This window comes from Crinia signifera, chromosome 4 (assembly GCF_055691185.1).
Source record: "Crinia signifera chromosome 4, ASM5569118v1, whole genome shotgun sequence".
Lineage (NCBI taxonomy): Eukaryota > Metazoa > Chordata > Amphibia > Anura > Myobatrachidae > Crinia > Crinia signifera.
The window spans coordinates 130,437,656-130,450,407 of NC_139220.1; the positions used below are offsets into that span (position 1 = coordinate 130,437,656).

At 38.2% G+C, this 12,752-nt stretch overlaps 1 protein-coding gene across 5 annotated transcripts in view; it reads right to left on the reverse strand.

Moving 5' to 3' along the window:
• Window positions 1–12,752, reverse strand: part of TBC1D30 (TBC1 domain family member 30) — a 74,988-nt gene that overhangs the window by 5,358 nt on the left and 56,878 nt on the right. For all 5 annotated transcript variants that reach the window (XM_083182459.1, XM_083182460.1, XM_083182462.1 and 2 more), the window contains 6 exons: window positions 8,696–8,864; window positions 7,329–7,497; window positions 5,233–5,338; window positions 3,881–3,993; window positions 2,944–3,083; window positions 467–673 (listed from right to left, as the gene is read on the reverse strand). In XM_083182459.1, coding sequence (XP_083038585.1) covers window positions 467–673; window positions 2,944–3,083; window positions 3,881–3,993; window positions 5,233–5,338; window positions 7,329–7,497; window positions 8,696–8,864 — 904 coding nt within the window. The remainder of the gene's footprint in view (window positions 1–466; window positions 674–2,943; window positions 3,084–3,880; window positions 3,994–5,232; window positions 5,339–7,328; window positions 7,498–8,695; window positions 8,865–12,752) is intronic.

The window sequence follows — 12,752 nt, forward strand, 5'->3', positions numbered from 1 at the left end:
GGTTATGGTGCAATTTGCTAGCATTTCACTTTCAAACATACAGGACTCCAATTTGCCTGTTTTTACCTCTGAGAAGTAGTAAGTTCTAACTTTGCCAACAGTCCAATAGAAAACAGAACTAGTGGAAATTAATTCCTGGAATTAGTTTATTCTTTCAAAGAAAACCGGGGATTGTGTTTTTAGACTAAACAAACATTATGTAAGAAGGGCATCCAAGTTTCAGATCACAAAAACAAATGAGGTGTTGTATGTATTTCTATCAAACGTAGTGTCCATATTGTTGGACCACAATGGAACCTGCTATAATATATGGGCTGAAATCTACTTCCCAGCTTCATTTGATTCTACTTGGTTTCATTTGGCTTCAGTTAAAATAAACAAATGAAAAAAATCATCCGATGCTGAAAAGCTTCACAAACAAAACAAGGTTAACATTTGTGGATACTTAACAGTAGAATAGTGGTACCTGCTCTAATGTACACCTGATGAATTTGCTGCAGTTGCCTCTTCTTTATCCTGGAATATTGCTGCTTTAGGGCATTGATATCAGTTGTCATGCGTTCCATCATCATACTATTGAACACAGCATGATATTCCCCCCGGCAGGAATCTATTGCTCCTGGGCTGAGTTCTGCTATGTTGCCAAACTTCAAACTTTGTTCCTCTTTTGGATCTAATATCAAGGTGGAGAATGCAAAGACTTCAGTTATAAAAGTATATACACCGATGTTACTAAGGGTCACTGAAGTGAAGAGACAAGTTTGACACATTATGAAAAGCGAATCAGTAAATCTAAAGTGAATAGACATTGCACACATCACAGAACTCATACAGAGTTTTGTGCATTTTACACACTAAAAAAGCTGACTGAAAATGCTCACAATAAAAAAAATTGCATTCAAAGAAGGGTTCAGCTCTTCAAGAGTAACATATGTGCAGGGTTTACATCAGAAGAACATTGTAGTACAGTACATGCGCCATGCCTAACCCTATTAGTAAATACTATAGTTACAGTACACAATCTACACTTAACGCAGTACAGAGTAGATTAATACAGTGTCATAAGATGGTCCTGTCTAGACAGTCTTATAAATACATTTTCAATTCACTTTTATCACTTTTTACAATTGATAGACATAAACAGGAATTACATTCAAGTACAAACATCCTTTGTTTGTTTGTTAGTTGACCAAATGCAAACCCCTATTAACCCCTTCCCGACGCAGCCTGTTTTTGCCTTCCTGACAGAGGCCTTTTTTTCAAATCTGACATGTATCACTTAAGTGGGGATAACTTTTTTTTGCTTTAACTTATCCCAGTGATTTTGAGATTGTTTTCCCGTGACACATTGTACTTTAAATTAGTGGTAAATTTTGGTCGATACAGGTTTTTTTTTTTTGTGAAAAATACCAAAATGTCGTAAAAAAATGGAACATTTTGCTATTTGCAAAATGTAAAATTTTCTGCTTGTGAGACAAATAATCATACCACTCAAAATAGTTAATTACTAACATAAACCATATCTAAACTTTATTATTACATCATTATTTTAACCTCCTTTAATTTTTTTGGACACTAGGGGGCAGCAGAGTCTAAATTTTACACATCACACATTTAAACGTTGCTTTTGGCTGTTCACGTTTGAACAGCCAATCGCAGCGATCGCCCATGACGGGGGGGCATCGCTGCCCCCCCTGGGCAATGAGGGAGGATGTCTGCTGTCAGGGACAGCAGACATCGTCCCTCTGTCACCGCGTCTGTAGACGCGGTGACAATTCAAAGGCATGACGTACATTTATGCCATGTGTCGGGAAGTACATCCCGGCCATGACGTAAATGTACGTCAAATGTCGGGAAGGGGTTAAATCATGAGAATGGTAATAGCAATTACCATCAGTGAGATAATTCCACCATCCACAGATAACCAAGGTTATTGTTGTCATCATCACGCACGCACAAGATACAATGCATATACTTCTGTGTTCTAGACTGATTCTGTAACATTTATGAGAAAACTCTCCATGGGTGTGGTGTGGTGTCTAGGTCGACATGCACATGGTCGACAAGTTTTTCTAATTTGTTGGGAATGGCAATGTCAACACCTGAGCACGTCTAATCTCATTTAGTATACCACTTCACTCGCCATTTTTGTAGCCAGGTGCCTCGTTTTGCACTCCGCACACTTTACCATTCCTAGTGTACGCGGATGGTAAAATATGAAAAAGTAAAAAAAAATTAAGAAAACAAAAACGCCCAAAATGAATGTTGACCTTTTCATGAGTCAACCATGGTCATGTTGACCTTTTTCTTGCGGTGACCTTTGGACCATGCCGATCATATGGTGTTGACTTAAGACACTGTCAAGTTTCAAATGAATCTGCACACAGATGGTGGTGCAAAACAACAGTATTCACAGAATGGAAATGCATATTGTGTAAAACAAGTAATAGAACCACCTAATTGTATGTGGATGTACACTTTGTTTAAATAAAGAACATTGTTTTACATGATCATTAATGTGCAGCTTAGAAAGGATATTTGTAGTAACAGTATGGAATTCTGGTCTAGCATTCCTTAGACCAGGCATGTCCAACGTTGGCCCTCCAGATGTTGTGAAACTACACATCCCAGCATGCTTTGCCACAGTTTTGCTATTAGAGAATGCTAAAACTATTGCAAAGCATGCTGGGATGTGTAGTTTCAAAACATCTGGAGGGCCAACGTTGGACATGCCTGCCTTAGACAATATTTTTTCCTTCTAAATAATAAGCTATCATTAAAAATTCTATAATCACTTCTTACAAAAATAAAACACACATTCGTTTTTATTAGCTATATATTATATTACGTTTAAGAAATAAAAAAAGAAAACCATTTTTGGCAGACCAGTAATAGTAATAATTCTCAAACCAATATTGTAATGTGAAATGGATTTATATTTACCTTTAATTTGCTTCTGGTATTTTTGGAATTCTGGGGACAACAGTCCACTAAATGGGCCAAGACATCCCACAGAATTAGCATTTATATCTTCTTCATCAATGTCATTTTCCTCATCACTGTCTCGCATTTTACTTGGGTGTCTGTAACAATAAAGGTGACATATTGCTTGCTTTTGATTCATGATCTGGTTATTCACAGTGTGTATATAATCATTTATAAGCTAGTACGTGTGAAATACTGTTGTTCCCTATAGCACTGGTATCCCTGGTTTATACCACTAGAAATTTGGGAAATAATCAGGGACATTTTTCTGCATTTATCACCCATTAAGTATCATGGGTGAAATTTAATAGGATGAGAGATTCAGAAAGTGAGAGATTTGGTGAGAAATCTCCAGATTGCCGCTTTAAAAAACTGAAGATTTCTCACCAAATCTCTCACTTTCTGAATCTCTCACCCTATTACATTTCCCCCCTTATGTCATTTATTTTGGACTTTTTATTTTATTGTTAAAAAATGCAATTCAAATATAAAATATAGCAGAGACATACAAAAATTATAAACACACAGGTGGCGGCTGTGGAGTAGTTGCGTAAAAGTTGAACACTGATAAAAACTGCTTTGCTAACAGACTGCACATCTCCATGCTGCTGCTGTAGTTTTAGAGGTAGCAGTCCTCTTCCCTAAAGACTGACACTAGATGGATACCATGGACATCATAGCTAAAGGTTTCTTGAGCAAACCAATACTATAGAATTTGTAAGAAAAAAAAATGTAAAAAATACCCCCACTAATTCTGCAAAAAAAAACATGTTTACATATTTCCACAATTTACATTTTTAGTAAAATACATTTACTTTTTTTGTGGTGAACTGAACCCCCCCACACACACACACTCACATTTAACCTTTCATAGAAAATCTAGCGGAGTGCCTACCCAGAAAATGAAGCAGATTTGACTGGTGCTGGAAAAGGTGTGATGTTATATGTGTACTTCTCCCTCAGCTCAGCAAGTTGTGGGAATGGAAAAGAAGCCATGGAGTAGACAGTCTACAGAAAACAGAAAAATATTTAAACACAAAATAAATCATCACAACTTACTACTATCAAGAATTAAAACTTGCTTTGTACAAACATCTATGAATACCAAGAAAACAGTTGTAAATACCAGCTTGGCACTGCATTGATATACATCAGGCTAGCACAAATGCCAGGTCCATAGACACTAAGCCAGGCATTTCCAAACTGTGGACCTCCAGCTGTTGTGAAACTACAAGTCCCATCATGCTTTGCCACAGTTTTGCTATTATGAAATGCTAAAATTATGGCAAGGCATGCTGGGATGTGTAGTTTTACAACAGCTGGTGGGCCATAGTTTGGGCATGCCTGCCCTAAGCGATATTGGCCAGCATGTATGTGCCCGATGATGGGGAAAACTGCTGGGCTGAGAAATGCTCAGTGCATACACACTGAGCAATTTTCCAGGAGGGTGGACGGCTTTCCATAGCAGGACGCTATGGAAAGCCATCCACTCCATCGCTCATCTGCTGGTAATAACCGGCAGATGAGAGGCGGCCAGCAGCGATGATTCGGGAGAGTGCATCAGCTCTAAACCGCTGCACCATACACACTGTGGGCCAGATGCACTAAGCTTCAAAAGTGATAAAATGGAGAGTGATAAACTGCCAGCCAATCAGCTCCTATACCTGCCATGTCACAGACTGTGTTTGAAAAATGAGTAGCAGCTGATTGGTTGGTGGTTTATCACTCTCCATTTTATCACTTTTCAGAGCTTAGTACATCTCGCCAAGGGTGGCATAGATGCTGAAAGCCGCTCCGATAACAGATTGGCTTTCAGGTGAATTTTGACTAGTGTGTGGACGAGGCTATACATATGCGCCACCTTGGACAATGTTAGTTATAACAAAATCTAGGAGGTGCATATGCAGCCATGGCGAGTACTAGATGTGTGTAAATCACATCTGTGCTGCTTAATGAGACATGCCATAATAAAGTAGCATAAGACTTGGCATACTGAGAAGAAAATAGCTAGAGATGAGGGGGGGGGGGGGGGGGGGAGATATGGCTTTAACAATAAAGGCAATGCAGTAGTCAAGAGGATGCACATAACGGTGGCCATTGCATTTCAGGCAACATTCAGACCATAACATGGTCAGTGACATATTGGCTTCCATTGCATGATCCGTAGACCCTGTCTGTGTGGAGTTTTTATGTATGAGTGGGTTTTCTCCAGGTGCTGTATGCACTAATAAAAAAAACCTATATAACCTGCATAAGTTCATTGCTGTCTATCAGATTGTCCTCAAGCATCTCTTGGGTCAGTCTTCCCATTGTACTGTAGAATTCATCTGCATTTTGGCAGCATTCAATCTGTCTGAAATCACATAAAACAAAATCTAATAAACCCAACTTTGTAATGAACATCAATCACAGCAATCTCTGCCACTACAATACTCTGCTGTATACAGTGGTGTGAAAAAAGTTTTTGCCCCTTCCTGATTTTTTTCTATTTTTGCATATTTTTCACACATTTGAATATAATACAAAGACAACCACTGTAAATACAAAGTGTTTGTGCCCAATTCTCTCAATGTATTGAAGGAAAATGTAACCACACCTAACTGCTTACCTATGTAATAACTGATTGTTCCACCTTTAGCAACAACTGTAACGACACATTAACTGGAGATCAGTCTTCCATATTTATCTGCAGGAACTTTGGACCACTCTTCTTTGTAGACTGAAATTCAGCCACAATGGAGGGTTTTCAAGCACAAAATGCCCATTTAGGGTCCTGCAACAGCATCTCAATTGGTGTCAAGTTGTGACTTTGACTAGGCCACTAAAAAAACGTAATTGCTCCTTTAAGCCATTCAGAGGTGAAAATAATATTGTACAGAAAATCATTCTCTTTCTACATAACCCAATGGTTCTTGAGCCTCAGATGATGGACATTTTCCCTCAGAATTTTCTGGTACAGCAGAAATCATGATTGAGAAAAATTGTCCATGTCCTGAAACCGAAAAGCATCCCTACACCAACACACTACCAACATATCTCACTGTTGGTATGTTGTTTTTATTGGGGTAAGCTAAGGGCTATATTTTCACTTGGTAACTCTCCCTTAAATACAGTCTGTACCTATCTCTCCCTTATGGTGGAATCACGAATGCTAACATTAACTCAGGAGAACAAGCACTGCAGCTCCTCAGGTGAGCATCTATTAAGTTCTTCTATGACTTCCAGTATGAGTTTTCAATGCACTCTTGGAGGAATTTGGCAGGCCGACCACTCCTGCAAAGACTCCCACTCCCAACGTATACTCCTAATACACATACATGGAAATCTAAAATTTTAGCAAGTGACTACGAATCAACACAGGATTTCATTATGTTAATGCAAACCAGGGTCATGGAGCAGAGACCCAGGATTTTGCCCGCTTGCTAGATCTGGCAAATTCCTGGGTCACATGTCTGAACGCAGTAAAATAGATCAATTACTATTTCTCAAAGGGCTAGTTGGTGTTCGTTTTTTTCATCAATAAATGAAATGATCATTTAAAAAATCTATTTAGAGTTTACTCAAATTGCCATGGCCTTCTAATCCAATTAGGTTTGATCTGAAACAATTAAGTGTGACAAATATGCAAAATTAGAAAACCAGGAAGAGGGGGGGGGGGGGAGAATCACACCATTTTACTGTATGTAAACAGATACATAGTATACAGTATGCTTGAAATAATTACTACATAGTGGAGCAAGTATCATCATTAACTTAACATTTGGCTAAGTCATGTTGCATTTATTGATAAGGATCAGGTCTACAGACCTGCCCTAGTTACTAGTTTTACAACATATGTCAGGATAAGGATTGCCCATTGCTTGTCTGCTCTGAGGGAAAGAAACCAAATTAACTCATAATAAGAAGTGTATGACATGAGTATTGGTACTGAAAAAGTGACATTACCCGACAGCTAAGTTTACCAAAACCTGCTAAGGAAAACTACAGAACTGTAAGTCAAGAATTTACAGTCATACATGGGAAGTGCAGATGACTCCAGTTCTAAACAAACAAGTCAATGCAAGGGGGCAAGACATGCTGGACCATATTTATAAAAGTAATAGGTAATGAGAAGTGCAATTAGCCGTCACTGAACATATGCATGCTGTCTCCATAAAACAGAAAAATAAGAGCTCACGTACATATACATATTAAAAGCATGGCTGTTTCAGTATTTTTAGTTGTTAGCAAATGTCCAAAGCAGTGTCTACATACAGTAGTACAAGTTTGTATGATAGTAGCCTCTGTAACCAAATACACTTACATATTAGGCAATGCAGACTTTGTGATCAAACTAAACTTACTCTCCTAGCTTTGCCCAAATGGCCAGCGCCACCCTTAGAGTGATCTCTGATCCTTCAAAGAATACAGAGTCCCAGATTTTCAGGACGGTGTGGTTAGGAAGACAGGTTGCAAATAGAGTCAAGAACCACTGCATGGTGAAGACATTAGTGAGAGGGGGCTCGTAACCTCCTGTAGAAAAGAAGGCAATATAAATTAGTTCTCATTCTTATACTGGAATCTAAAAAAGGTATGAACTAGCACATTTAAAAGTTCCTAAAAGTATGAATTATTTAAAAATCAAAAAAACAAACTAGTAATAAAACACACTTAAAAGATCAAGAAACGGCTGCAGAAAACGTCAGTATTCAGATTCACATCTAAAAAGCCATGAAACAGATTCATAGTCCAATTTACACACACACACACACACACACACTGTATTAAATGACAACTTAAGAGCTGAGGCTGAGCAGCTGAATGATTTCTGACGTCACTGGGGCATGCTAATCTCACAGTGGTTTTAAAACATGGCCCTCATGGCACCCTAACAGTCAAAGTTTTGTGTACAGATAGTATAATCACTGACTGATGTACCCATTAGGTCACATGTGCCTAAGTAGAGATATTCCTGCTTGTGCATAGATAGTATGATCACTGACTGATGTACCCGTTAGGTCACATGTGCCTCAGTAGGGATATCCATAAAACCTAGGTAATGTCTTGAAGACTGGTTTATCAACATGTACAGTAATGGTAGGACTTTGAGTAGTTTAAAATCACACTTTGGGTGATTTTTGTACAAACTGCTGCAGATATAACAGTACTTAGAGCCAGCGTAATAATGAGAGGATGGACAGATAACCGAGTGAGAAAGTGAAGTAAATATTAGATCTCTATTTTTAAAACGAAAGACAAATGGAATTACTGCTACTCTTGTACAGTCTCATAATTTGTCTATTGTTTGTTATGCTGCAAACAATAGGTACTTAGTATACTACTTAAAGCAATTTTTCCTTTGCAACAAGTACTTGATGTGTTTCACCTCTTTACAGCAGACAGACACCATATGCACCATGCACCATGTTCTTACAGCACACAGATATGGGATTTCCATATGGTGGGAAATGCAGCCACACATCTGAAGACAACTGCAGAAAGATGGCAGGAACCACTGACCGTCCAACATAAGCACCTCCAAAAGTTACAAATGTTCTACTGTATAACATTTTTCAATTAATTTTACTGGTAACATATAAAATGGATCAACATTGCCAAAAGATTAGTGAAGTTAAAAGCAAACAAAAAGTAACTGTTCATGTACCTTTAAGCAGGTTGCTATATGGGATTACTGTGCTACTGAGGAATTAAGCAGCTAATAGGAGCCTACCTCCACTCTCCCTATTTGCGGTTCGCTGAAGTACATCCAGGTGGTAAGACAGATCTGGCAGCTTCATTCTCAGGAGGTCCCTGAACACAGCCATATCCACTGACAGCGCTCGCAGGTTATTAACAAAGTAGCTTTCAGGCAGCACTTTGTCTATAAGATAAATCATTATCTGCGGAAAGAAACAAATGAAACTCATTTTGAGCACATATTAAAAAATAATAATAATATATATATATATACATACACACACACACACACACACATATATAATATACAGTACACACACATTTATACACTAGTGAGCCTGCTCGAAGCAAAAGCTTTAAATACTAGTCTGCTACCTTCTGTGTTTGTGTATGTGCGACAAAGAGATGTAGTTTACTCTCTGCCAGCAGATGGCAGTGTTTCAGAGACTCATTGACACTAGATATATACAGTATATATAGATAAGATAATACACATTTTAGATACATCTACATACACTTCTTTTCTGTGAAAACTGTCCATTACTTCACCTTTTTATATGAAAACTTCATTATCCCAACAAGTTAAACACCATATTAATGATTTCCAGAAGTAGAATAGTATTTTTATTCAAAGTAAGATTCTACATTAATCTTCTGTCCAATGCTTTATTCTGCCATATTGTTTTCACTGTAACATAAGGACATTTTCTGAAAACCTCCTATACTTGTGCATGACTGCACCAGCTAGATATCTGCAATAGTAAGAGCATTCTAAATAGTGGAAATAAGATTTTTATGGGAATGTGTGTAATTTCAACATTCATTATATCGAGAAGACTAGTTTTCCAGCACTACTGGTCCGATTCAGAGATTTGTGCTGTTCAACCAATGATAATATAGTTGAGCAATAAAGGGAAAGATAATAACCTTTTTCAGTTGCAGCCTATGAAGGGATTACTCTATTCATGGAATCAAAATGGAAACAGAAAAAAAAAATACAGACAGTGGCATAAAAAAAAGGCACTAGCTAGCGCTGTCTATATTTTTGTTTCCATTTATGCGGTCAGATAGCCGCTGCATTGTCACATGGAGCATCTTAAGATCAAAGCACCCACTCCAGGTTTCTGTTGTGTCCAAATCAGCCAACTGAAAAAAACCTACGCTTACTTAGAGTGCTGCTTGTACTCCAATGCCAAAACCAGAATATGTGGGCACTAGCCTCAGCATGCCCATAAAACGGGGCTGTAACTGGAGCCTCAGTGCAGCACATACACACTGCGGCTTCAGCAAATTGAGCAGTGCTCCCACCATTGCACAATTGTGGGAATAACTGAATACTGTCCATTTCTATACCAACAAGATCAAAATGAAGCTAAAGGCCTTTTAATGGTTTTGATAGTATAAATGTAAGCATGCTGGTAAAACAGAGTGTTCTATTGTAAACATTTAAAATGCTTTAAATGCTCTTTGGTACAAAAGGGTGTACTATTGCAGATTCCACCAGACCACTCACACTGCCCTGCGTATGAGCAAGTATTAATGCCTTACTTAAGACATTTGTATGTAACTGTGCGGTTGAGTGAGGAGATTGTGCATATTTTCTCTTCACAACAATATCTTGTAAAACATTTCAAAATTCAAAAAAAGTTTGAAATTTTGTGTATCTGTTCATTTACCCCTCCATTGCTCTTTGGCATTAAATGAAAAAGCATCTAAGTTAAACTAAATGTATCCAAACAGCTGTGAACAGATATCCTCCCTGCCTCAGTACACATAGCATCTGCTGGTTTATCTCAAGGTCTTTGATTCACTGTTCCTACATATCAAATAGAAAGAGAAAAAAAAAAAAAGAGATGAAGTAGATTTCTTAAGTATATTTTTGGTTTTGCTTCACTTGTACTGAAATAAATGTTGCATTCAAAAAGCTTTGAAGAAATTAACGCATGACTAATTAATGATTCTGAGTTATGAGGCTGCTGTAATCCATAAATTATTAAACCAGATCTGTATAGTATGTTACCAAGACTTATTCTAGCTCCCTCTTTCTGACAAAATCCTTCTTAGATGGACAAAACCATGTGCACTGCAGGTGGGGCAGATGTAAAATGTGCAGAGAATTAGATTTGGGTGAGTTATTTTTTTTCTGTGCAGGGTAAATACTGGCTGCTTTATTTTTACACTGCAATATAGATCTCACTTTGAAGTAAAACCCCACCAAATCTAATTCTATCTGCACATTTTACAGCTGCCCCCCTGCAGTGCACATGGTTTTGTCCATCTAAGGAGGATTTTGTCAGAATGAGTGAACTAGAATAAGGCCCATAGTCTCCATCATGCACACTGGAAATATTCAAATGGCTGCTCTTCTATTCAGCGAGCACATATTAAGTTATGCCCGGTGTGGTACATCCAGATGTAAGAAAATAATAGACACTTTTCAATTATTAGTTGCTTTAAAATAATTTTATGGGATCTCTAAAAAGTATACTTTTTCTTTAGAAATATTGATATATCTTTGAAGTCATTAACATATTACATTTTTATAAAATCTGAAAACAAATTCATTGTTATTTAGGGATTAATCAATGATACCGATAATTGTTACTTGAATTTATATGTAATAGAAAATAAAACATAAAACAAAGGATGTGGCAAATAAGAACCTAGAAACACAATGCAGACTCATTAGCATTTTAAAGAACAAAGGAAAATAATGTGGAGTTATAGTTCGAGATTATACACAATCGAGTCACATTATTATGACCACCTCCTACACTTGACATCAGCAGCATGTAGCCCATGATTTACGTCACGTGTCATGCGCTGGCTTACTGTATGTAAGTGTGTGATAGGCCATCTGCACACGTCACTGGTTGCCATCATGGGTAAAAGGGGTGATTTATCAGTTATTTATTATTTATTTATTAACAGTTTCTTATATAGCTCACACATATTCCGCTTTACAGAGAATATTCGAACATTCACATCAGTCCCTGCCCCAGTGGAGCTTACAATCTATATTCCCTACCACATGTACACGCACACAGACATTCTAGGGTTAATTTTTGTTGGAAGCCAATTAACCTATCTGTATATTTTTGGATTGTGGGAGGAAACCGGAGTACCCGGAGGAAACCCACGCAAGCACAGGGAGAATATACAAACTCTGCACAGTTAGAGCCATGGTAGGGATCGAACCCATGACCTCAGCGCTATGAGGCAGTAATGCTAACCATTACACCATAAATCGGCTTTTGCGCCAATAATGGAAGTATTTCTGAAACAGTTTGTGAACTGTTCGGGTGCTGCGGATTGGAAGGTGTATCCTGACTAGACAAAGGGCACCATTGCAAATAACTGATGTGGAAACTGTGGAACACCATGTACCATTGATGTAAGAGGGGAATTGCATCTATAAAGGTGCTTGAAGGTCAACCGACACACTACAGTGGAGCCTCTCACCATCAAAATAAACATGAGGGCTACCAGACGTGTGTAAATGACAGTTCAATGAACCACACTGTATATAAGGCTACAAAGCAACCAGACAGAAAAATGCACCTATGCTAAACAAACGTGAATCTACAGAAAAGGCTTCACTTTGTACTACAATTTCGGAATTGGGCCGCCGATGATTGGCAAAATGTTGCCTTCTCCAATGAATTATGTTTTCTGTTTCATCAAACAGATGAATGTTGATGTGTTAAGCAAGAAACATTGAAGAACAAACACTCTACAACCATTGCTGGAAAAAAAACAAGCTGCTGGCGGAATTGCTATGGTCTGGGGAATATTTTTGTGGCTTATCCACGGAGCATGACCAAGGCTTCCAATTACTTCCCTGCCCCCCCTAATTACTCAGACTTGAACCCAATTGAGCACCTGTGTGACCACCTTGATCAATATGGTATCTCTATGGATCCTCCGCCAGGCACTGACCAGCAGCTGTGGAATGCATTACTGTCAGCATGGCTCCAGATACCTACGCCAACCTACCAGCACATTAGCGAGTCATTCCCAGCCCGTATAGCTGCTGTCCGTGCTGCACACCGCAGTTACTTTGGCTGATGATCCTAATAATGTAACTCGAC